This window comes from Papilio polytes, unplaced genomic scaffold (assembly GCF_000836215.1).
Source record: "Papilio polytes unplaced genomic scaffold, Ppol_1.0 DF822289.1, whole genome shotgun sequence".
NCBI classification, from domain to species: domain Eukaryota; kingdom Metazoa; phylum Arthropoda; class Insecta; order Lepidoptera; family Papilionidae; genus Papilio; species Papilio polytes.
Window position 1 is genome coordinate 1,471,957 of NW_013526915.1, and position 26,095 is coordinate 1,498,051.

The 26,095-nt window shown below is 31.7% G+C and overlaps 2 protein-coding genes and 1 long non-coding RNA gene across 3 annotated transcripts; 2 read left to right on the plus strand and 1 right to left on the minus strand.

Annotated features, from left to right (window-relative positions):
- Positions 1-3,680: 3,680 nt before the first annotated feature.
- Positions 3,681-10,245, plus strand: LOC106106338 (tektin-2). The gene is made up of 7 exons (XM_013286916.1): positions 3,681-3,865; positions 5,678-5,802; positions 6,179-6,395; positions 7,055-7,269; positions 7,574-7,796; positions 8,163-8,386; positions 9,957-10,245. Exons 1-7 carry the CDS (start codon positions 3,785-3,787, stop codon positions 10,147-10,149), a joined length of 1,278 nt encoding a protein of 425 aa, XP_013142370.1. The 5' UTR covers positions 3,681-3,784; the 3' UTR covers positions 10,150-10,245.
- Positions 10,246-14,304: 4,059 nt separating this feature from the next.
- On the plus strand, positions 14,305-24,661 carry LOC106106340 (eclosion hormone). The gene is made up of 3 exons (XM_013286917.1): positions 14,305-14,759; positions 15,811-15,909; positions 23,910-24,661. The coding sequence occupies exons 2-3, from the start codon at positions 15,819-15,821 to the stop codon at positions 24,107-24,109; spliced, it is 291 nt and encodes a 96-aa protein (XP_013142371.1). The 5' UTR covers positions 14,305-14,759; positions 15,811-15,818; the 3' UTR covers positions 24,110-24,661.
- An 86-nt stretch (positions 24,662-24,747) lies between these two features.
- On the minus strand, positions 24,748-25,983 carry LOC106106341. The gene is made up of 2 exons (XR_001225796.1): positions 25,889-25,983; positions 24,748-24,954 (listed from the first exon to the last, which is right to left on the minus strand). It is a non-coding gene; the product is annotated as an uncharacterized LOC106106341 (long non-coding RNA).
- Positions 25,984-26,095: the final 112 nt, after the last annotated feature.

Genomic DNA, 26,095 nt, shown 5'->3' on the forward strand with positions numbered 1-26,095 from the left:
AAACTTAGGGGGTAAATAGAGACCATAAGTTGCTGCCAACATCAAGGAAGCAAGGTAGTAATGGTTTGTCATCATGTCATGTCATTTTGACATTTGCAATTGATAATTTGACACATTTAAGCAATAAAATAAAATTTTCTTAATTTTATGCGGATGCAGTCGAACGGGAACAGCTAGTATATTTATTTTAATTTTATTTACTAAATCATACTAAACATACAGACATCATAAATGAGAAAATTTATATGTTGTAGCCTAAACGGCTGAACGGAACGGACGAAATTCTGTGTAGATGTGGAAAATAGTGTGGAAGGAGACATAGGTTACATTTTTTTTAATCCCATGCTAGCGGATATATAGACGGATGGATAATAAGACTTATCTTATATCCATCTTAGTAATAGACATATGGCCAGTTTTCCAGCTACATTTAACGATTCTTTAATGGTTCCATTAATTCATGAAATGCGTTTCCGAACTGCATAACTTGCGTTTTACTCGTAATTAATCAATAGTTAATGATAAAATAAATGGAAACTTCAGCAACCCAGAAATAATCATTTAGATGAGTTTTCCTATACTATGGATGTTTAGACACGAAATAATTTGTGTCACAATTGTAATACAATCATTTGGGTCACCAAATTGAATTTGTGAATCTGTTTAGAATAAGTTTGTAAGTTCTGAGTCCCATTGTTTATGCAGATTGTTAAATAAGTAATTTGAAAGTTTGTTCCGCTACATTTAGGTCAACATAGCATTGAACTAAATTTTTCTGAATGGAACAAAGTAAGAATTTTATTTTCTTGCATGAATACAAATGTCTACTTTTAAACTAATGTTATTAGTACATAAATCTAATTTAATACTTAAAAGTTTACAAGCCTTCAGTATTATATGGAATATTTTTATTTATTTTAAGACCCAAATGTGATAATAAGAAATAGACAAGTAAGATTAATTACAACGATACTATTTGTTACATGTAAAGCGACATTTCAATTTCTTAGTTACCTTTATCTTACTTATATAAAACTTATTGACAAAGAACTAAAATGAGTTCCCATCATATCATTAACAGTGGTAGTGCCCGCTTTAACATCTTAGCACGAATGGGCCGGCACGCCCGGTGTAATACCACGACCACACAGAAGACAGGCGTGAAATGGAATCAATTCCCTGTTTCGTCTGATGAGTGTGGTACCGGAGGCCTAATTTAAATCCCTTTCTCTTTACCATTTTTTTCTTATAAGGAGAGGATGGGAAGAGGAAGTGGATTTGACGGAGGAGGAGATGCATAGGAAGCGGAAATATCATCTTTATGTGCTTTGCCTCCTCTGTCTAGTAACGGTAGGCAACGCATCTGCAATTGCGGATGTCTATGGGCAGCGGTCGCTACGCCATTTTGGCGGATTCAGGTGGCCGCTTGCTCGTTTGCCACCTTATGTTATATAAAAAAAAATATATATCTCGTAAAAATGTTAAAGTAAATTATAGATACGCTATACACATAAATGCTATCTCACTTCTTATCTTGCTTCTTACTAATCTTATCTTACTTTTTACTCTTACTTACTCTTACTAATATTATAAATGTGAAAGTTTAGATGGATGGATGGATAGATGGATGTTTGTTTGAGCTTGTAGCCTAAACGGCTGAACGTATTTCGATGAAATTTGACATAGATGTAGAATATAGTCTGTAGGAACACACTTAGGTTTTTTTTTAATACCACGCAGAAGTCGCGGGCGAGAGCTAGTTAAAGAATAAAATAGAATCAAAAAGTCGGGGACATAAAAATGCAATGATCTTACAATATCTCAAACATTTTCTTAGTAACGACAGTATTATGCATATTCACGGACACGTTTTCATTTTATATGCAGCATGAAACGTATATTAAAAGTTTTTCCGCTACATGATTTAAGTTACTGAATATAACTTACAACCCAAAGTTATACTAATAATTTTTTTCACAATGAGTAATAAAGAATAACATGATTTTAAAAGAATTCTTTATGTAAATACAAATTTAAAAAACAGTCTTTGAACAGTTTAAGTTATTAATAGAAAAAAAAATGTTATAAAATATGTAACAACATAGTCGATGAGTACTTTAAATTCTTAACTCAATAAAACCTAATAGAAAGTTATAACATTTCATTTAACTTAGTTACTACACCAACTGTAACAACTCATATATCAATTTTTATTACACCAAACAAATTTAACAATGTTTAATTTGGCTCAAAATTGCTTTTCCTCTACGAAAATAAAATGTCAATTTATTCAAACGGTGTCGGACCTTTGTACACATTAATTTTCGTAATGTTTGGTTTCGGTAAACCTGTTAGAGACCCGCTTGTTCGTATTCATTTCGGGTTTTAGTGTTATTTAAATAATTATATTAATACTCGTTGTATATGAACAAAATAATTATCAAACCTTTTTTGTAACTACAGTTTCCCATTGTTTCCATTTTTCTACTAAAAGCGAATACAATTAATTTTAAAAATACATTTTTTATTAAAAACTAATCCTCCCTGACAATTAATATTAGCAATGTAAATGATGCAACTTACTCGCCGCACTAACATTATCATAACGGCAGGCGCTGCATCAGTTTAAAATTACATTATATACTAACTTAAATTTCAATTAAATGCAGACCTCCTACGTTGCATTATAATTTACCACTTGATTATTAAAGAAAACTATATTTAAATGATTATTATTTTCTATTAGCCGAGTTACTTAAATAAAACTAAATCTCTAAATCTAAAGGACAGTCAAGTTCACAGCCCACACAAAACCTAATGAGCTTTGAAGTAACTTTTCGGTACAAAAAATCATAAAATAATATTAAATTAAATTAGTCTTATATTAAATTTTGCTTACAATAAGGGTCCTAACATCTCCATATCAGATTTAACTTTTTCTTAATGCATACTTTTAAAATATCATCATGTCAAATAATTATTTAAAAAAAGTTATAAACTTAGCAAATACTTTATGAATGCATAACTTCTTTCTAGCTAAGCTTATTTCTTTTCAATGTTGTTTTAAATTAAGTATAAAATTGAATACATTTTGTTTGCTACACACACAGGCGACGAGAATTTTTCGCTAGTGCAATATAAAAGTTTCACTCTGCATACAACTTACGAGAAACTTTAAGACATGTCGATCTATCAATGTATGGAAAAGTTTAGACTTTCTTATTTATACATACGTCTTGGAAAAATTAGGAACATTTTTGTACCGAAAAGAAAGTTCGTTGAATAAATATATTCTGGAAAATTCTAATCAATTCTCTACACAGATAACTACAGTAGAACCTTAATAACTCAAACTTTGGTAACTTAAAAACCTCTATAACTTTAAAAAATAGTATGTTCCCTTCCCATCAGATCCCAAAACCTCTACAACATAGACCTCTGATAACTTAAAACCTCTATAATTTAAAATGTTTTGTGTTTTCCTTAGACTTTAACTTCAGTATTTTTTTAATAGGCATACTAAGACGTTTTGATAACAATTTTATTAGGTTATAATAGGTACTAGTTTTTTTGGGTAACATTCTCCCTTTTTATCCAAATTTAAGCAAGCACAAATAAGGTCGTATTATTAAAGATTTTTATTTAAAAATAAATTGTTCCTCAAAATGTGTTTTAAATTTCGAACACAAAATCGAATCACTCAATAGTGACAGGGTTTTAATATTTTTTTGTAAAAAATAATTTCTTTTATTTTGTATTACATAGTCAAGAATAAATTATAATTATGCAGTCAGTCGTGACTTATGAAAAGCCTCTGCCGCATTTAAGTTTGCCTGACTGGGACGCCCGCCTCTACGGATTACAGGTAACGTATTTTTATCCTCAGCTAATCTCATGATCTTTTAAAATCTGCAACTAAGCATTTCTTTCTACAAGATAAATTCTTGAAAATAAAAAATAGAGCTGGGTTGAATACAGGTAGGTTATACTTACACTTTGAACGACCCATGTTACGACATTTAAAAAGTAACAAATCGGCAGTTAGGGCGGCAATAAATATGCTAGTAATATAAAGTCATTACTGGCATCCCTGTTACTGGCACGTGTCAGCCACTGCCGCAATGCGTATACACATGCCAGTAAAGTGTTCATAAGACCAAGCGAAACAAGTGTCAAGCGTCGAAGGAACACAAAACCAAATATTTACTTTCATTCCAGTTAGAGATACCAGTAGCTAGTTCGTGACAGATGATTACAGGCAGGTGGGCCAGTTACTGGCAGTCAAGTATACCTCTGCGACACCAACCATCTTAATTTTATGGCCTTAAGTCCTTACCTAAATTGCACAGCTGTTCGGAAACGTTTAAAATAATAAATGTTTGTGAAATTTCACTCAGTAACTAGATGTAGATTCCTTCTCGTGTAATTTAAAAGTTGTTTTCATTGCATTATATTATTCAGGTCAACAAAACGTTTTATTTTTTTCGCGTAGAATAATACTAAGGGTTGTTTTAATAATAATTTCTTGCAAACTGTACTCTCTCTCGGGACGAAACGTGATTTTTATTCAAACCTAGACGTACCGTTGTAAATATTCATTTCGGTTAAGTTTTGTTTTTAGTTACAAAAGTTGAAACGATCCCATTGGCATTCATACTGCATCGTTAGGGATTGTCCCCGTATATTTCGCGAAGTTCTGCAAAACTTTCATAGTAATAGCTTTTGTCTTGTATAATTTTGTATTCAACAATAGTTTTTTTCAAACAAATGTTTCACAAATTCATTAATATTTGTATCGATGAATAGCAGTTTTGATAAATAGGAATAATGTAGAACAAAAAATTGGAATGAACCCAAACTTTTGTAGTCATTTTGTTTTGATACTTCGTGATACTAATGTATCTTTTATTTGTACAATGAATTTTTTCAATATCATGTCATATTTTAAGGAAATTGTACAACTGTTATCACTAAATATTATGATGAGTTTCTTTTTAAAAAACGCTATTATGTATACCTAATATTATAAAGAGGATACAATTGTATTTTTGTATGTATATGCTCCTTTATTGATCCCTTAATGGGATCCAAGTGCAACACTAGCGTAAGATTTAAATGTAAATAACGTTCTACTGAAGAACCCAAAGGTATGAGTTTTTATACAAATGTATACAAACAAGTATACAAAGAGGTTATGACAGTATACAAAAAGGTTATGATAGAAATAGTGCCATTGTATGCTGATCAGTATACCACTATCTGTACAACATGTGTCGTATAATTTTATTCAGGATGGCAAACGGAGAGGCTAAACCGAACGTATTTTTGCTAAAACACTACTATCCCAAAGGTATTTCTTTACTTTGTACTGATAATTCAAGTACCTCAGTGCTGGTTCATTCCCTCGACGTTTAAATTAATTGTTACTTTAAAATTTAACATTATCCTCTTGTTAATTTTTAAAAATAAAAGATTTCTGTAAAAAATGTTTCAGTCGGCAAATGATGTTATTTAATCTGTTTTTTATACGTATAAAAGATATACAAAAAAGTAGTTGTTACTATAACCCAATTTTTATAACGGATTACCATTTTGATATCTGGCACCAACATTACGGTATTTCTCCATTTAAATTTTGATAAAATGTGATAAACAACAAGATGTGCTTTTGTTTCAGGTGACAGCGGATACCCGAAGAGCAGATGCCTTCGATCTTCGGCACAGCGCGCGGCAACTGCGAAATGAAACTAGAATTAAAACCGACTGGGACATTTATCATAACAACAACCGTCTGAGAGCAAGGTACGGATAATGTTATAAGTCGTGTTTCAAAGAAATTACTGATTTAACTAGTGTACCAGTAGTTATCAAAGCATCATACTTTCATGACTTCTACTCTAACTATCTACTCAGCCAAATTTTAAAATGAATCTTAAACACGTTGCTTTGTAAACTCCACATAGAATCAATCAGAAGTCATTTTTTATGGAATTCAGAGGCATTTAAGACACTGTTACATTTAAATGTCGTTTCAATATGTGGCCTTCAATAATTTAGTGAACACTAAGGGTCTCCTTTGGTAAAGAAATTAACGACTCTAAGTTTGACAGTAACTCAAGACTTTAATAAATGTTGGTACAAAATAAACAATTACTTATTATTATTTTGCGTTTTCCAGAGTATACGAAATTGAACAATGGAAATCGACTCTGCAAGAACTCTTGGACCGCCTGGACAGAGAAATGAATGCATTGAAAGAAGAGAAAGCGTCTACGGAAAGAGAATTGGAACAATTAAATGTACCGCTATTGATTTGCTCTGAGTGTTTGTCTAATCGAGATGGCAGAAGAAGTACTGAGCTAACTTATGATCTTGCTGACACTGAATTGAAGAAGGTACTGTCCTAACCTAAATAGGTTATATATAGTTGCGTGATTTTTTTCGAGTAAAAACTCTAGTTTTATTCCAATTAAAACATTAATCAATTGCGTAACCCCACGTCCAGCTGTGGGCAGACAAAGGCGGATGATGATTATAATGAGAACGAGTACAAATGGTTTAATTAATGAGATTTGAAAGTTTTACAAATTTATGAACGTTCGTATTTATAAAATAACCATATTGTGGTGGTCATGTGACGGGAATACCAAAGTGGTTTTTGGTGTGTCTGCTATTTTCCGGGTTCCAGTACAATAATGGTAAAGTCAGGTAGACGTTTGCACCCCTTTGTCTTCATTGTACAGTATGAAGACTGTCGATTGACATGCTGCAAGTATCGCTTCCGGTGCGGAAATATGCTAAATTTAGTCACGAACTTAGACTTCTTTAGATTTAATCTTATTGTCTTATTGTTTCTTTTTACGTGTCACAAATTTGATTCTATTTACACGTTACGGTTTAAATAATAACAATTAGGTTTTGTTTCTCCCCAAGTATTGATAGCAAATTGCAATTTGAAAACATAAAGTTAAAAAGGTGGGCTTTTAACCCTAATTCTCCTAAAAAGGAACATCAATAAAATTTATAAACATGCAATTTGCTATTTTTGTTATAGGAATTATGTGTCACCGAGAGCAACAAAAAATTACTAACAGACCGCTGTCAATCGGCTTGGGAGAAAATTAACAAGCTAGAGGTCATCAAATTCAAATTGCAACTCGATCTCAATGATAAAAATGAAGCTCTACAAATCGACAAGGATATGCTTAATCTGGACAAAGATTGTGCTAACATAACATACAAATCTGATCCTTTAAAGACGCCTAAAAGGTAAAACGCATTCCATTATTTTCATTAACGTAGAACATTGCAACAGTAGACTAGCTTCTAAAAAGGTAAACTTTGTAGTATATACTAATATTATATAGAGGAAGGATTTGTATTTTTGTATGTATTGAAATAACTCAAAAACTACTGGAGTGATTAAAAAAATCCTGTCACCATTAAAAAGCTACATCGCTGTAGTAACACAGGCTATATTATTTAATTTCACATGGACGAAGTTATGAGCAACAGCTACTTTTAAATAAAATCAGAAAGTATATTATAAAATCTTCGTCGATCTTGATTTCAGAATGATTACGAACGAGCAGTGGCAAGAAAAATGTGAAGCGACGAAGAGAATGGCAGAAGATGGTCTGCAGGATACCCTGAGTCTTCGTGAGTCTCTCTTCGTGGCCCGCGAGCGCGCCCGCAACGCACTGCGAGCGCAAACTGACGTCACCAATTATATGATGCGCAAACGTATCTACGACACGCAACGAGCAAGGAACGAACTAGAATGGCAGAGGATGAAGGTACCTTTTACTTTGTTTAAGGAATGCAAAAGTATAATTTCGTTGCGTTTTTTTAATACAAGGTAAGGTGGCAATCGAGCCAGCGGCCACCTGAATCCGCTGGAATGGCGAAGAAACCTCTGCCCATAGACATCCGCAGGTGCGTTGCCGACCTTTAATTAACAGAAAAGGAGACTCACATAAAAAGGATATTTCCCCTTTTTATGCATCTCTTTTGCCGTCAAATCCACTTTTTTCTTTACCATCTTTTCCTCGTAAGAATGGACAGGAAAAGGGACTAAAATTAGACCTCCAGCACCAATAAAAGAGAAAGGTATAAAATAAAGAATGTCAGTGTGCGATTATACACTGGTAATAATTTTACAGATGGAAGAAAACATGGACAAACTAGCAGCTGAACTTAAGATAATGGGCGAGCAATTCTCTGATAAGATAAATGCTCTGAAGGTAGCAGAGACTCGTTTAGAGACGCGCGGCTATCGGCCTGGTATCGAACTCGCTGCGGACGAAGCTGACATTGGCTTGAAGGAAGAAGTACAAAACCTTAAGGAAACAATTCGTCAGCTACAAGAAAAATTGGATTGCGCCAAGTAAGTTTGTACTTCGAAGATATCATAGATATAATAATGATTATAAAGAATAAAGATTTGTGACCTTGTACGTGTTTAAATAACTCAAAATGGTCATTCTTTAAAGTTGTACCATTTAACAGTCTTAATTTGATAGATTTTACTTTCAATTATTAAGCTATAACAATGTTGTATGTTTACTTTCGTTTCAATTAATGGTCTTCAAAATAAGCATGATAGTGAATCTTCTTCTTCTTCTTCTAATGCCTCTCCATTACTGGAGGTTGGCCGTCAGCTCAGCGAATCTCACCCTGTCCTGTGCCAAGCGAAAAAGATGTCAGACGCTGGCGATACTTGTCCACTCCCGGATGTTTCTTAGCCATGATTTCCTTTTCCTTCCAACGCGTCTTCTGCCTGCGACTTTGCCCATCATAATGAGTTGGAGAAGCTCATCTCTTTCATGTTGCAAAACATGCCATTTATAGTGAATATTAAAAGTAAAAATTAAACATTTTGAAGGGCATTTTCTCGTAGACTTTAAGCGTCTCCGAAAAGATTTAGATACGAAAATCGTTCAACGCGTAATTAAAATTGTCCGAAAAAAATTCTCCCGTTATAACTTTGTAATTTAGATATTCTTGGAAGTTATATCTGAACAACGCTTTGCTTAAGATTTATGTAAGCGGATGAATATAAGGCACTTTAATACCTTTGTTGAATCCTTTTACCGTTAAAAATCACAAAAGAATCCTGGTTTAATATTTTTGCAATTCAAAACCCAGCAATTTGTTAATGCATTTATTCATTTGAACAAAACGTAGTCTAATAAGGTTTATCAATTTAGATCTTTCGAGTTATGAATTCTTTAGTAATATTTAGTGAACGTAGAAAAGTATGATTCTTTAGGATACTACAGTGCAAAAATATACATACCGTTAGTGAGTCAAAGAAAAATCATGATAAACGTTTCAACCAAAAACATTAATTATAAACGAAATACAGTTTTTAGATTTTTCAGTCACAAACTTTCTTTGACGTCCTACAGATGTTATACCTAATAGTGTGCGCACACCTGAAACTATCGCACAACTGTTTTGTCTCGCTTTGATTCCTATGAGCTTCTATAAAGGTACGCACACTACTCCGTTTTAGTTGCACCAGTTGAATTGGCTGCAAAATAATCGCACAGCAGTTGTGCGATAGTTTAGTCAAAGATGTGCGCCTGCTCTTATTGTCATTGAAAACTGTTCTGTGATTTAACACACGTTCTTATTTTAAATTTCTCAATCAAATTAAACCAGCCATGTTAAATTGCGCACATTACAAAAATGGGCAATCATACTAATATTATAAATGTGAAAGTTTAGATGGATGGATGTTTGTTAGTGTTTGTAGCCTAAAGCCTAAAAACGGCTGAACGGATTTCGATGAAATTTGGTATAGATGTAGAGGATAGTCTGGAAGAAGACATAGGCTGCTCACTTTTGTTTTTTTTTTAATTCCTCGCGGACGGAGTCGCGGGCGAAAGCTAGTATAACAATAAAACAAAAACAAGTTACCTTTGTATGTTTACATTTTGTAACCGTTTTAGAGCAACATATAATGCCTTAGAATCGGCTTCAATTAAAATTGCTTTGGATTTGGCTGATAAAGAGCATTCCCTCGAAACGGACACTCGAGCTCTGGAGATGAGATCCGCCTTAGAACCCAAAAGACTACAAGGCACTGAGAAGAATTTAGTTCTCGCTAGAGTGAGCGACGAAGTTCCCAAAACGGAAATGTAAACGGTTTGACTTATTGAACGATATTAATTAATTTGTCTTTAGCTTTGTTACCATTGTTTTATTTGCTCTTTCAAATTATATTGAGTGAAAGACAAAATTTACAATTAAATTTATAGTCTTTGATGTTTATTACTAGATATTATTTTGAATATATAAAATAAAATGGAAGGTTTTGTTTTAATTTTAATTAAATTAATATAAAAATTAGTAATAGATAATAGAAGCTTTATTATGTTTAATTAAAGAAATGTATAACATATTTGATACTAGCTTTCGCCCGCGACTCCGTCCGCGTGGTAATAAAAAACAAAACCAAGTAGCCTATGTGTTCTTCCAGATTCTTCTATTCTCTACATCTATGCCAAATTTCATTGAGATCCGTTCAGCAGTTTAGTTTATAAACATCCATCCATCCATCCAAACTTTTACATTTATAATATTAGTATGATTGATAACAGCTCCATCTAACGGATTCCATCAACATTAACTAGAATAATTCCTTCATTACTTTTACTAAGCAATATACGTCAAGTAACGAACCTAGTTCCCCTAAGTACGTTAACAGATCTTTTAATCAAGATTTATTAAGAAAGTACGGCCTATAAGTATCTGAATTACTATTGCGAAAACACCATAATTCCACGTAACACAATACTTGTGTAATGTAACTGCTTGGAGAAGGATCATTATTAGTATTTCCTTTTATTACATAAACTAGCTTTTGCTAGCGAATTTATTCGCAGAATAAAAAAAAAACAGCGCGCAATCTATGTTAAATCTATCTGAGTTAAATTTCATTAACATATTTGGACGTAGTGACAAACGTTCATGCAAACTTTCGCATTTATAATATTACTAGCTTTCGTCCGCGACGATACGTGTAATTAAAAATGAAAAAACAAAAGTGAGTACGCTATATGTTCTTCCAGGCTATCCTCTACATCAATTCCAAATTTCATCGAGATCCGTTCAGCCGTTTAGGCTACAAACTCTAACAAACATCCATCCATCTAAACTTTCGTATTTATAATATTAGTAAGATTAGTAAGACGGTACGTTTATAAAAAACACTTAAGATAAGGTTTTCAATGTTTTTGTTTTCTGAACAGGAAACTTACGGTTAGCTATACATGTTTTTTTAGACAAAATTCAATCTACTGCAAGCAAAATAACAATTTCATATAAATGTTATGAAGAGCTCGGCATTTTCTGAAGCAAAATGCATTCATGTAAGAATATTGCTTGCTGGCGATTTTAAAACAAGCAATATTAAAATCAATATATTAAAACCATTCTTGTTCTTGTTATACATAAGTGGTGGGAATATACAAATATTTAACATGTGTAAATAAACAATAAATAATCTAACAGTGGTAGAGTCCGCTTTAACATCTTCGCACGAATGGGTTGGCGCGCCCGGTGTAATACCACGACCACACAGAAAACTGGCGTAAACTGCAAGCAATTCCGCGTTTCGTCTGATGAGTGTGGTGCCGGAGGCCTAATTTTAGTCTCTTTCGCATTCCACCCTTTTCTTAAGAGGAAAGGATGGGGAGGAAAAGTGGATTTTACGGTGAATTCAGGTGGTCGCTTGCTCGTTTGCCACCTAATATTATATAAAAAAAATTACAAAGCAAAGAAAAAATAGTTAAGTTTACTTTTTACTACTGAAAGTATATGAGCCAAAAAATATTGTTCCCATAGAAAGCGATTTCTCCATTGTGTCAAACAATAAAACTTTTATGCGTCATCTTTGATCAACAAAAGAAAACTCGCAGTAATGCTGTTGTACACAGATCGAAACAAATATTAAATTATTCTTTTAAAAAAAATATTTAAAGTAATATTATAAATGCGAAAGTTTGGATGGGTGTTTATTTTTATCTTACTCCAAAATTAACCAATCTCGATTAAATTTGATTCTGATGTACAATATATACTAAAAGAACTAAACTTAAGATTTTTTAAAATTTATTACGAAAGAAGTCGCTGGCAAAAGCTAGTTGATTTATTAATAATTAATTTTTCAAACCCAAACAAAACACAAAAAAATGCATTATTCTTTTTAACTTAATATAATTAGAAATATTTCAAGTATTTTAACGAAGCGTTTGTGTAAAGTACAAATTGACTGATAGAAAATGCTATTACGTTCAATTTACTGAGAACATATCGAGGAAGCAATTATAAATGCAGGTTCAACATACCCTTCCGATCTACGCGCCATACTTATTTCATAATGTTTATATCGCTAACATTTATAGGCATTCCGTATGATATTTATAGAACATAATTAACATATTATCTGTGACGCATAAACTGCATTCAAGTGAAAATTATTGTTTTAGAACTATATAACAGACTAGCTTTCGCCTGCGACTCCATCCGCGTGAAATTAAAAAAAAAACTAAGTAGACTCTTCTTCCAGACCATATTACACATATATGCCAAATTTCATCGATATTTGTTCAGCCGTTTAGGATACAAACTCTAACAAACATCCATCCATCTAAACTTTCGCATTTATAATATTAGTAAGATTTCGAAACCAAATTCCACATTTCTTACAAGATGTTTTACAATGCTATGTTAATAGTATATTCAATTAAAGTTGTCTTTTATGTAGATACTAGCTGTTCCCCTGTAACTTCATCCGCATAAAATTTTGAAAATTTTATTTTATTGTTTACATTTGTCTAGTTATCAATAGCGAATGTCAAAATGACATGACAAACCTTAGTAATCTTTCTTTTTTGATGTTGGCAGCAACTTATAGTCTCTTTCCCACTTTAGGGTTTTTATCCTAAACATTTACCCCCTAAGTTAGATGGCGTGAAAATATATAGTCTAAAGCATGACGTAAGTGTAGGGCTTTTTATTAAAAAAAATATTATTCAAAAATATGCTGTTATTGCTGACATCTTAGGCAACAAAGAAGTGTGTGTTTACGCTTTATTATAATAGTATAGATTATCCATAGACTCCGATACTCAATTTCTTATAGATTTAAAAATGTTCTCGTAAATTATTACATAAAATTTATATCCTTGCTACTAGGATAAGATAAAAGACACTTATATAAAAAGAATCTCATTTCTGTATTAAAAATGTGAAAATATTAAGAAGTGGATAATTATGCTCGTTTTGTATAAATCGATTCTCTCGAAACGTGGTAATAAAATTAAGTCAATCCAAGTTCAGGAAATTATCTTTAATGTTGTGTTTCGATCGTGTTTTCGTGAACATGATTTCATACACGGAAGCCGATCAAACCAGCTTGAGAGATCATGCTTGCTTCTGTTTCCGGCAGGATTGTGCGTACATTAAATTAGGAAGTATTTCTAACAATATTAGATAACATCGTAGTACTTCTTTTAATATACTCAGTGCAATTTTATTTACGTCACAACCATTGCGTGTTTTGTTTCGTTCCCATTTTAGTTAGTTCTATTAATACAAGATATGTGAAAAAACTATCGAAACAATCGTTTGTGTACAGGTTGTGTAGCTGTAGGTTATTTACATTTGACTTTTGTCCGGTACCGCGGAAGTGAGTTCGTTGTCGTTAACGCGGTTTATTCTGATCTTACAAATAAAAAATTAATGACGTCGCGGCGCCAAAGTTTTTAATCTAATACGGTTCTAATTAAAATATAAATACGATATGGTAACTATAATAAAACGTTTTTTTAATGGCTATTAAAATTTAAGATGCATAAAAATACTTTAGTTCCACACTCAGAATCAATAAATAGTTACTTAAGCAGTCGTATATTTTCATAGTAACCGACACTAAACGGGCTATCTCGGTGATAATTACTTGGAATCATTGGATCAAATGAAACAGTGAGAAAGCAAAGTCAAGATGATCTTGAATCTTGAATATTAAATTTTACTTTCTATTTGTTAAAAAATATATCAGAATAACCCTAAAGTATCATCAGTGTACAAGTATTCAGGCGCCTGGGGCTACTTCTGAAGGCTAGCCAGTCAACATACGCACTAAAGAATAATGTGGACTTAAATCTTATTTCCCTACTTTATTCGGAATTTTATGAATGAGTAATACATTATTATCGTCTGACTTAAAAAAGCAAATTTCAAGATAGCAATAAAAGGCGAAATTTAACTTTTAATACATAAAAAAAGTGTTACTTAAATAGATGATCTCATTGTGTTCCAGCGAAAATTTCACTATAGCATGAGAGTGTTAAAGTGAAATTTTCGTACAAAAATACGATGAAATCATCAAGTACATAAATTCGTAATAAAATGACATTCATTTCCACGCACGTTACATAAGTCATATCTACGTTACAACATACGTAACGTCACCGACTTCCTACTTAGAACTTTCGGGTTTGGTAAAGTACATATAGATCCGTTTCCTGGGGTGTTCCTGACGCACGAACTATGCAACTCCCCTCCCCTTCCCCTCGATCACGTATGGACAAGACGACTGGTTTCATATTTAAACACGTGCGATATACGAACGGTCGCTTATGTATTTTTTTTTAATATTATTTAATTAACGAAATCGAAACAGTGCGAATGTAGTTCCAGTGTAGTGACAAATAATTGTCATCTAAATGACAGCTTTTATGAATACAGTAAGTGTGACAAATATTAAAAATATATTAAGTATTAGATGAACAAAACGTAGTTAACTTTAATAAACAATTCTCTTAATTTTAGAAGTAAAATATTCATGTTTTTATCTCCGCTCAACAAGTTCTATCAAGACCCTTTTCCAGTCTTATACCTTCACCGTCCAAATTGAAGTGAAACTTTCGTATTAAGCCTTTCACACTTAACGTGTTTTAGTTATTTAAACATGGGTAGCTGTTGCATATTTTGTCATATTGTAAATTACATTTAACTCAAAGACTACTTATAAATATCAACAGACGGGACATTAGGTACCAAACCATACGCTCAAACTACTATTATTGCTGTTGTTTCTTTTAACATCTAGGACAGATTATATTATCTGCGATTATGGTTAAAACATTCAAAACCAAGCATAAGTACAATTTTCGAACCTCTTTGAAATAGGCCACATAAATGTTTGAACCCCAGTTAGGTTAGTTTACAATAATTACGAAACTAATCATACACAAGTCCTTTGTAAGCCCTTTAACGTAGTAATTAAAGGGAGTTATATGCTAAGTACCAGTTTGGGTCTCAATTTACTTTAAGGACCCTAATATTAGTTATTGTTCTGTTTTTAACGACAACTACAAATAGTAATATACTTACATAATAAACAAATTTTTATGTTAGCACTCGTGCTGCACATAGTTTAATACCTAATTAGACATCTTATAGTAAAATTTATGTTTAATCTATGGTAAAGACGTCCCTTAGTGACTATTTTACTTTGAGTATGGTCGACGATATACATTATGTATCATAAACATGTTTTATTATATTAATATATACTTGAAAAAGGCAAAACATTATCTGGGATTACCTAAGTGCTGTAAGTACTTTGTTTATAAAGTTTTGTATGAAGTTGTTAAATGCGAATTTAATATTGTAGCCACTTTAGTAAATTAATTTAAGGCAATTTATAAAGTTAATATTAAATAGTTCTTTAAATTGTGTATCATAATATCCAAAGAGTATTCCCTATTTACAAAAAAATGTGAATTATTTTAGAATTTGAAATGATGGTGGTGCAGCGAAACTTCCTTACCGTACTATCGTTAATGATGTTGGCAACTATAATAAGGAAATCTAAAGGAAATCCTGCTATTGGTAAGTTTTTATAATCTTATAGTACACAGATCTTCCCAGCAAATATTTAAACTGGATGTCTATCGACATATCGTTGTTTCATTTGTTCTGCAAAGAGTAATAGGGATAACAATGTTTTTACAGATAGGAACTTATCTTACGGGATTTTTATTCATTTGTTTTTATAAAAACAAATAACGATGCTAGCATGTTGGGAATCAAATCGAAAATGTCGCGTCTATAAAATATTCTATGGTAGAATTTTTTAGTTAACATTTGTCCAGTACTGTTGGACACTAACCTGGCTCTGCTGTAGTTAGTGTTTATATGCCAGTTGTAAGCCAGTGCAGATTTCAAACTACAGCTTTTATTAGCATAATGTAAAGCATAAGTTTCAATAAAATAATTGTTCTTGCGGAACAACAAAGAATCACTAATTGGCAAGGTTTTACAAACAGAATGTTTTTCAACTGTTCATTATTTTAATATGGCAAAAAGACAACAAAGGGAAAAGCTTTGCATTTTTATTACGTAACGGTATGCAATGCTAAAGTCAAAATGTCTAAATATGAATAATTAAAATAACGTCACAGTGCATACAAGTCTCATTAAAACAGAATACATTTTTATCTGATTTCAAAAATTTTACGACACAAATATTTTACGTTTGTCCTCAGAATATTGTTAAGTTTCATAAAAATTTGTATACTGGAATACGAACACATTTAGGAAAATATACAAACAGAAAAGGTACATTTGTACCAAAGAAAAATATTAAATAACTGATTGTTTTCAGTATGTTACTACTCCTAAAACTTTAACAACCATCTGTAGTTGTTATATAATCAAAAAAAATGGGACCCACCTGCAAGCACTACCTATCGGATAAAAAAAGAATTATCAAAATCGGTCCACTAGCGGCAGAGTTATGCGGTAACACACATAAAAAACATACAGACGAATTAATTACCTCCTTCTTATGGGAAGTCGGATAAATAGCTAATTAAAAATGTATCGATATAAGCAGCCCTTATTTGTTTATTTATTTACAATAGGAAGCCAAAGTATCACGTGAAATAAGTCAAGTTTGATGAAGAAAAATAATTATAACTAAAACACAATATCTTGGATACACTTACAGGCTAACACAACATTATGATAAAAAACAAAAGTTTTACATGACAAAGAATTAAAAACTAAAACTCACCACAAAAAAGAAAAATAACTTAATGTATACCTAAGGTGTGTGATCTTTACTGAAATAATAATTTTTAATTTTAGTTTTAATTAAGGAATTTGAATCATTAAATATATCAATGTTTGATTGCTTAGAGATTTTGTTATAAATGTGTGAAAGACGATTTAGCGGCGCTGTTATATTCTTATGAAATACTTAAATTAGAGCCTAAAAGCTGAATAACGTAAGCTCTGACGCGCAGTGAATTATTAATTTATTCATTGCTACAAAAACTTTCTTAGCGGAGACATTTTGTATGAATATATTAGTAACGAACTTTGTGACTAAAGTACGACATAACTGTAGTTATTTTTAAAATATGCATGACAAGTAATTAAAAAACAAAGACAAGTTGAACTATCTTCCTTTTGAAGTGAGTCAAATACAAAACTTGGTATTTAAATATACTAAGTCAATCGATAAATCTATACTATTATTATAAAGCATAAACACACACTTCTTTGTTGCCTAAGATGTCAACAATCAAAGCATATTTTCTAATAATTCTTTTTTTATTAAAAAGCCCTATACTTACGTCTCGCTTTGGGCTATATAATGCCGTTATACTTAGGGGTAAATATTTTGGATAAAAACCCTAATGTGGGAAAGAGACCATAAGTTGCTGACAACATCAAAGGAGGAAAGGTTGTCAAGGTTTGACATCATGTCATATCATTTTGACATTTACAATTGATAATTTGACACATGTAAACAATGAAATGACATTTTTATAATTTTATGCGGATGATGTCGCATGGGAACAGCTAGTATAATATAAATAACGCTTTCACTTATAATTTCTTTTTTAATATTACTCCATATTATTAATTTTCCCATCAATAAGAATAATTCAAAATCGTATACCTTTTCGTAGAATACCAATTTATTTAAATAAACCTTAATTAAACTTAGCAAAGGAATTTCCACGTAGTAACATAAACATTGGTGCCAAAAGTAATGTACGAAACTTTGCACATCTACTTGCTGGGGCATTGCCAACCACTTATAAAATTGCTGACTAAACATTCCTGTTTGTAGGACAAGTATGTAACCGACACAGTGCCTTAAGTTTATTCTTATTTTCATGAAAAATTTGGCAAAACCTACAGAATAATTGTACACCTTCATTTTAAGGACTATTAAATACAAAATTAGCAAATAAATCTTTTATTTAGGCTTTAAACATTTCTCGCAAACTTAAATAAACATTTAAAAGAAAATTAGATTAACTTTTTTAATCGACATAGGATAATAGGAATATTAATAATACTAAACTATAGCAAACTAAATATATAAAAATTAAAAAGTTAAGGGAGATGCGATACTTTAAACGTGTTGCACAAATTATGAATCAATTAAAAGCAAAATGCAAATTTAATTCACTAACAGTTAAGCACATGATATTTAAGCCACGTGTTCTCTTTAAGGACATAGCTTGTCACTAATACAAATTGCAAAAGCATCTATATTTAGGGATCCGTAGTCCTCTAGGGAGTGTCTAAATTACTGTTTTATTTGCAAGATAAAACAACACAATTAACCAGGAAACATAAATAACGGACATTGTTTACAGACAAAAATTTTTCCATTAACACATTTACGATGCAAGTGCTAATTTTTCTCATATTTGAAGGTTTTTGTCCAAACATATACATGAATTGTGTACATTTGATTATTTTAAACACTGGCGGGAGCGGAATTATTAGTATACAAGAATTACGTCAACGGAAACTTGCGGTAAGTCAGGACATAAATCACTATACAAAAAATTATAGCTTTTTACTGTATTTTAAAAATGACTACGGAACCTAAACTTAAAACTTGACAAAGTTTGCAGTTGGCGCGACTTTGGTGGCACAACTAACGGCGCGGTGAGGCTCTCGTGCGAATCGAGGCAATGACCCCAATCCGCGAATTGGCCGGTTTACTTTCGCCGAGGCGTTTCGTTGCGCAATTTCAATATACTTACACTTGACCTCGCGCGTCATTCTTTAACTAGTCATGGGTAACTCAGCTAACATCGATGATCTGTAGATCAGCTCACGGTTCGCATGAGTGAATTTGATCAATGGACTGAAATAAAATTTAAAAATCATTCCTACATTATCACTGTTGTATTTATATTTCATACAGTCATTTATTCGTAAAAGCTTTAATTTAGTAATTTTGCAAATGTATCGATAAACTTACTAACTTATGTGAGACCTAAGTTGTGATATATTGTACATATTTAATACTAGCTGTTCCCGTGCGCACGAAATTATGAAAATTTTATTTTATTGTTTACATTTGTCAAATTATCGATGGCCAATATCAAAATGACATGACATGACAAACCTTGACAATCTTGCTTCCTTTATGTTGGCAGCAACTTATGGTCTCTTTCCCACATTAGGGTTTTTATCCAAAATTTTTCCCCCTAAGTTTAATAGCGTGAAAACATATAGCCTAAAGCGTGACGTAAGTGTAGGGCTTTTAAATAAAAAAAAGAATTATTCAAAAATGTGCTGTAGTTACTGACATCTTATGCAACAAAGAATGTGTGTTTACGCTTTATTATAGTATAGATGCCCGATACATGGAACTTTTAATAAATTGACGTAATAAAAAATTATTGAATAAAATCCAAGCAAGTATAAGTTGTCTAATTTCTAGATAGTACATAATGTGTTAATTCGATTGGAAAAAATTCAACTTTGCAAATACATTTATTTCGTCAACAAATTCGTCTCTTGCCAAATTACTTACCTAGTTGGAAACTGAAATGTAAGTTCGAAACGAACTTTGATTGATGTTTTTAGAACTCTGTCATTTTCATAATGTTCACCTTTTAATTTGCCATTATGTAAAATTCCAATTAAAATAAATGTTTGTATTTTTTTTAACAAAACACGACCATTTTAGTGGATAAAGGGCTTTAAGATCATCTAATTTCTCCTGCTTTCGTATTCTTTAATGTATGCTTTTATCAATGAAACAAATATTTTACAAGTTCACACATGTTAAAGGATTTTGATTAAAATTAGATACCAAATTTCATTTTATGAACGTTTAATATAGCTGCTAAATCTAGGTTTATGCTATTACTGACCGGACTCAATCCGTTTGACCTTGCCTTCACCTTAATTTTGTATTATAGGACAAAATACATACGTGGAATACCTAGTACATGTACTGTACTCTTAACAAGGATTTAACGACACCTTCTAAACCCAAGGCGGTTAGCTTTAATAAATTGAATTTCGAACACAACACAAGCATTATTGGTATAGTGAGTTTAAGCTGGTAAATTTTAAGCCAAAAACACGTTGTCATTGTGGTTTAAGATATTCATTTCTCTATGAATATAAAATTCATAAGAATAAAAAAGTCATTCCCATTGGAATCATAGTAAACTATGCTAATATTACAAAAGTAAATGTTTTTATATGTAACGATTAAACTCAAAAACTACTGGGCCGATTTTAATTAATTCTTTCACCATTAAAAATATTTAAAAATAAAAATTAAATAATGCCCTAACTTGTAACAAAACGCTGGTAACATTTATTGTTATTACCGGTTGCCTAATTGTCGAAATTCGATCTTAATCCATCAAGAAATTAAATAGCTTTATGTTCTTCTTGCTTTAACGATTTTAAACTTTACGTTTTTTCTCGCAATTTCCGTCAAAGGGTTGAAAATTATATTATATAGCTGTTGCCCGCGACTTTGTCCACGCATTATTAATTAAAAAAGTAGCCTATAATATGCCCGTCTATGTCAGCTACCATTCAATGAAAATCAGGTTGAAATCGACTCAGCCGACAGACAGACTGACAGACAAAAAATGTTAAATGCGATTTTCGTTATCAGCAACGCAAATACACCATCTTCCCGAAATCTGGAATTTTTCTTTTCATATTACAAACAGACACTCCAATTGTATAATAAGTAATAGTCCGAAGACATCTTATTTTCTTTAATAGGCTAATAATAGATACAATATTTATTTATTATTAATTATATTAATTAATAATAAATAAATAAATTCTTAATAACTGTTACTAGAATATACTACGAGCTCTGGTTTGTAACTTTATCTAAATGTGTTCAATAAATAACAGTCAACCTCCGCACAAAGAATGTTTTGATTCGAGTATTTCCTCGGCCGTATGTCTTCCTTATACGTTTTAGAAAATTCTAGAAGAAAGATCTAGTCATATGTTGTTTATATTACGCGAATTTTACTCGTATAATGCATTCTGAGAAATATTACTACAGTCTACATTGTAATTGAATTGATTGATAGTTTTTGATACAAAAAACATAACAATCCGTTAAAAATTTCAGCCATGCGATATATTTAAATATTAAATTATTTAACTGCGTTTTATAATAGGTTTATTTTGTTTTAAATTATATTCAGTATTCGATCTTATATCTTGTTAACATAAGTGTCAAATTCCATTAACAATTTACATTGTATTACATTTTAATCTCAATAGTTTGGTATTATTTCATAACTTAATAGCTTTTGAATTAAGGAAAACTGTATTTTATTATACGAGAATTTATTACTTAAATACCAGCAGTATTGAGTTTTTGAAGTTAATGTGAAACTAAAAGATGCTGTAAATATTAATAGGAAATAGTGCAGTGCAGTGTTTAAGGGAGTCGAAATAGTTTTATAATTTAATTTTTGGAGTCTCTAGGAGTCTGGGACCCTTGGGGTCGTGGTAGATCAGGGCGGGGGCCCTGATAGACTATCAAAACGATCCCAGGAAGACGGTAACCTCGAGTGGTCCTTTGTTTCTAACATCGTGGAGCCACAGAGAGTTTGAGTACCGAAGGTTCCGGTGTGTTCCTTGGAGATCCCGGAACCTTCGTCAATGTCACTAGAGGATGGTCACCGAGGGGGTTTTTTCCTTCCCGACACCAAAAAAAAAGGAGTCAGGGAAGAGCAGCGGCTCACCCTCAACTATGATTAGATTCCTCTCGTTTTAAAAACAAAGAAATATGTTTTTGAACAAGTAATTTAGCAATAAAGTGGTTTTTTACACTCTACAGAATGTATTATCGACAACTTGTTCACATATCAACGGGTTCTCTCAATACTAGTTTTTTAAAACGTCGTAATATGGAGCTAGTTTAGTTAGTCAATATGAGACTTCCGCAATGACGTCACAGATGGTGTTGATACATTTTGTAATTAACTCTGCAAATTAATCTGGGAAATTAAGTGAAGCATGTGCTCTCGAAACAATCTTAGAATACATAGATTTATTTATTTCCCAATTATCAGTAAAGAATATTTTCTTATACCATTTATGAAGACGAAAGAGTCGTGTTTATGTAATGAATAAATTAAAAAATTGTGGCACGATTTTAAGAAATTGCCACTAGAAAACTACATTATCGTTGAGTTACATGGGATATATTTATTACAGATTTTTTACTTGCTTATAGGCAAAGTCGCAGGCATAAGCTTAAAATTATTTTCCTGGCTGGGTCAAAAATTAACCACGGGTTTAAAAGTGACCTGTTTCACGTAATGAGTTATTTATCTAGCATAAAGCTATAATTGAGTTAAATCTATACTATATTAAACAAAAACTGGTTCAAAAACCGAGTACCTTTAAATAATCTTTAAAAAAAAATTAGAGTTTTAATGCTAAAAAATCTCACCGATTTGATGTATAGTATTTTTTTAACTTTAAAACAGCTAAAAAACCTCTGTTTTTTTAAAACGAATTAATAATTTAAATTCAAAATCAAGGCAGCGAATCACAAACAGTAAACGAATGTAGTCTAAAATAACATCGCGCTAGCAGCTTATATTAATGTTTGCCGGGTTACGTCTGCAAGCTAGAATTAAGTGACTTCATCCCGCATCTACTAAAACATCCGTATCTTAGACTTAGATAAATCTTAATAAACGTGGTTTTAGAACATATATAAAGCTTTTGAATAATAGACATTGTCGCGTATTCAATTTTGTTATATAGTCTTCCTTAGCGACCACGAAGATTGAAGACTAAATAAAGTTGAGTCTTGAATCTAATGTTTTTTTAGAGATAATAGCTACTGAATTCTTTCACGAAATGCTTTGAGGTCAATTCAGCCATTTTCTTATTAATGGTCAAACCGATATTATATGAGATTAGACTCCTAAAAAATGTATGCTACGTTAACATAAATTCGAAGACCCAGATAAGTAGGCAGTCTGAAATTTTATGTCCCAAATAATGGTTGTCTAAACGAAAAATTTAATATATTTTTATTTTAATACACTAAAACACGGTGTAGTAAAGATCGTAAATCTTTTATAGGCGCTTTACGATGTTAGACCGTTACTAAGTTAATGTTAACACAGACTAAGGGGCAACAAAATCCTTCATACAGTTGCATTTGTTTAGTAAATTACCTTACCGTGGTATTTCTATTGTCTCTATTTATTTTAAAGAAAGGAGTAAGATAGCAAATCATTTGTGTGTGGGTATTTCGCCACTGCACAACCACGTTTATACTCTCATAAACCTTCACCCGTTTTATATTTTGCTAGGCCCAGCAGGTTAATCAAAATTAAACCGCTTACCCTGTCTTGTCCCTTATCTTATCTTTGCAAATTATAACCGACCCCGGATTTAGCTGTAGGACTCCTAAATACAAAATATTAAGGACATCTGTTTTTTAAAATAATGGATGAAACACAAAGCTTTTATTTTATTCTTTACATTTACTCTGATTAAGGGCTTACATAAATGTACTTTTATTTTATTTATTTAAACGTATTTTTTTCCAGCAACCGGTTATGACCCAATGGATATCTGCATAGAGAACTGTGCTCAATGCAAGAAGATGCTCGGCAGCTGGTTCGAAGGACAACTGTGTGCGGAATCCTGCATCAAGTATAAAGGGAAATTGATAGTTGAATGTGAGGATTTCGCGTCTATCTCGCCTTTCCTTAACAAAGTTGCTCGGTTACCTGGTAAAAGAGGTTAGAATAGACAAATTCTAACTTCCACGTTTATGGTTCGTTAAGTACCTTTTTTATTGCATGGGTATGACTTAATAGCCACTAAACTGTTAGAAATATACTGTTAATGCAGGAATAATAAAAGTTACTTATAAGTACTAGTCAAGGTGCAAAAGTGTACAAAAATAAGTATAAGATATACTCCGTATGCACTCAAAACTAGACATTTAAGAAAATTTAACACCTTGGATTTTTGTAAAATAAATCGTTTTAATATTAATAATAGCGCCATCTATTGGTCACACGAGTAACTTTAGTCGTATTGCCAGTTATAAAATATAGTTTTATTAGTTGGTAAGTATTTTAATTGTAAGATTGTTCTACTGAACTTTAGTACAAAAATTAATTTTGTGCAATAAGCGATAGTCCTAACGATATTATTTTGTTATTTGAATATGGTTATAATTTGTTTTTGTTAAAAATCGTATAAGTGGCGACATAAAATTTACTGTAGACACTGCTAATACATATAGTCTATGTAAATAACTAATTTTTATATACCTTGTAAACACCTCGTTGTGCCAAAGTATTGAATACTCTTTATTGTGATTGTTGTTTGTTAAAACAGGGTATAATATAGTTACAGGGTAATAAAAAACTACCATTTAATATTTATTTATTTTATACTTAAGTTTACCACAATTAACTATTCTGCTTAATTGAGTCATATTTATTTAGTCCATAATTTTTTATTAATTAAATTTATTCTATATTGTAACAATGAATATAAAATGAAATCAGTTGACAGGTAGTTCGATAGAGGGCGCTTCCAGTTCTACAACAGCGTCTATAGGATTTTCTGCAGGCGGTTCTGAAACATGAATGTACTGAATGAAATAAAATAATCATTAAAATATGATTATCACATTAAAAGACTAGCTGTTCCTATGCGACTTCATCCGCAAAATATAACATTACAAAAATTACATTTCATTGTTCACATTTGTCAAATTATTATTTGCAAATGTCAAAATGACATAACATGATGTCAAACCACGGCAACCTTGCTTCCTTGATGTTGGCAACAACTTATGGTCTCTTTCCGACATTAGGGTTTTATCCAAAATATTTACCCCTAAGTTTAACGGCGTGAAAATATATAGCCTAAAGCGTGACGTAAGTGTAGGGCTTTTTATTAAAAAAATATTTATTCGAAAATGTGCTGTGATTGCTGACATCTTAGGCAACAAAGAAGTGTGTGTTTACGCTTTATTATATAAGTATAGATAGTAGAGATACGAAATGAGCATATTAGAGGAATTGAGAATAGACGCTGTGATATTTTTTAGGCAATTAATATCTTCTAAATTTGACGTTCAGTAGGTTTGTATTTTTGTATGTATTGAAATATTAACTCCAAAACTACTGGGCCGATTCCACAAATTGTTTCAACGTTAAAAAGCTATCAGTGAGTAGCATAAGCTTTTTTACAAGCGAACGAAAACGCGAGAAACAGCTAGTCTATATTAATAAAAAACAAACACATTTCTTTGTTATATAGCATGTCAGCAGACACTATATTTATGATTAATTCTTTTATTAATCAAAAGCCTACACTTACGATACGCTATAGGCTATATATTTTCACGCTATTTAATTTAGGGGGTGAATAAATTGAAAAAAATGTGTGTGAAAGAGACAAACTACAAGCCAATACCATCAATTGCCATTGTAATGGTAATTGTTATCCAAAAGCAAAGGACTTTGTTATATGTACATTTAAATTTAGTATATGTATAAATTACCTGCAGGAGTGTCTATTGAACTCTGTCCAGTATTCTCCTCTGTATCCATCGGTGTCATTGCTGTGTTTGACACTCTTGCTGCTGGTGGCAACTGAAATGTGTTAACAAAATATTTAAAACGGTATAACACGGTACAGTGGTAGAGCCCGCTTTAACATCTTCGCACGAATAGGTCGACTCTCCCGGTGTTATATCACGACCACACAG

What these genes read in the sequence shown, in the direction of transcription:
- LOC106106338 (XM_013286916.1), top strand. Translation starts at nt 3,785, where the DNA reads ATGCAGTCAGTCGTGACTTATGAAAAGCCTCTGCCGCATTTAAGTTTG. An exon ending in AACAACCGTCTGAGAGCAAG is followed by an intron (nt 5,803 to 6,178) that starts GTACGGATAATG and finishes TGCGTTTTCCAG; the next exon opens with AGTATACGAAATTGAACAAT. An exon ending in CTGACACTGAATTGAAGAAG is followed by an intron (nt 6,396 to 7,054) that starts GTACTGTCCTAA and finishes TTTTTGTTATAG; the next exon opens with GAATTATGTGTCACCGAGAG.
- LOC106106340 (XM_013286917.1), top strand. Translation starts at nt 15,819, where the DNA reads ATGATGGTGGTGCAGCGAAACTTCCTTACCGTACTATCGTTAATGATG. An exon ending in TAAAGGAAATCCTGCTATTG is followed by an intron (nt 15,910 to 23,909) that starts GTAAGTTTTTAT and finishes ATTTTTTTCCAG; the next exon opens with CAACCGGTTATGACCCAATG.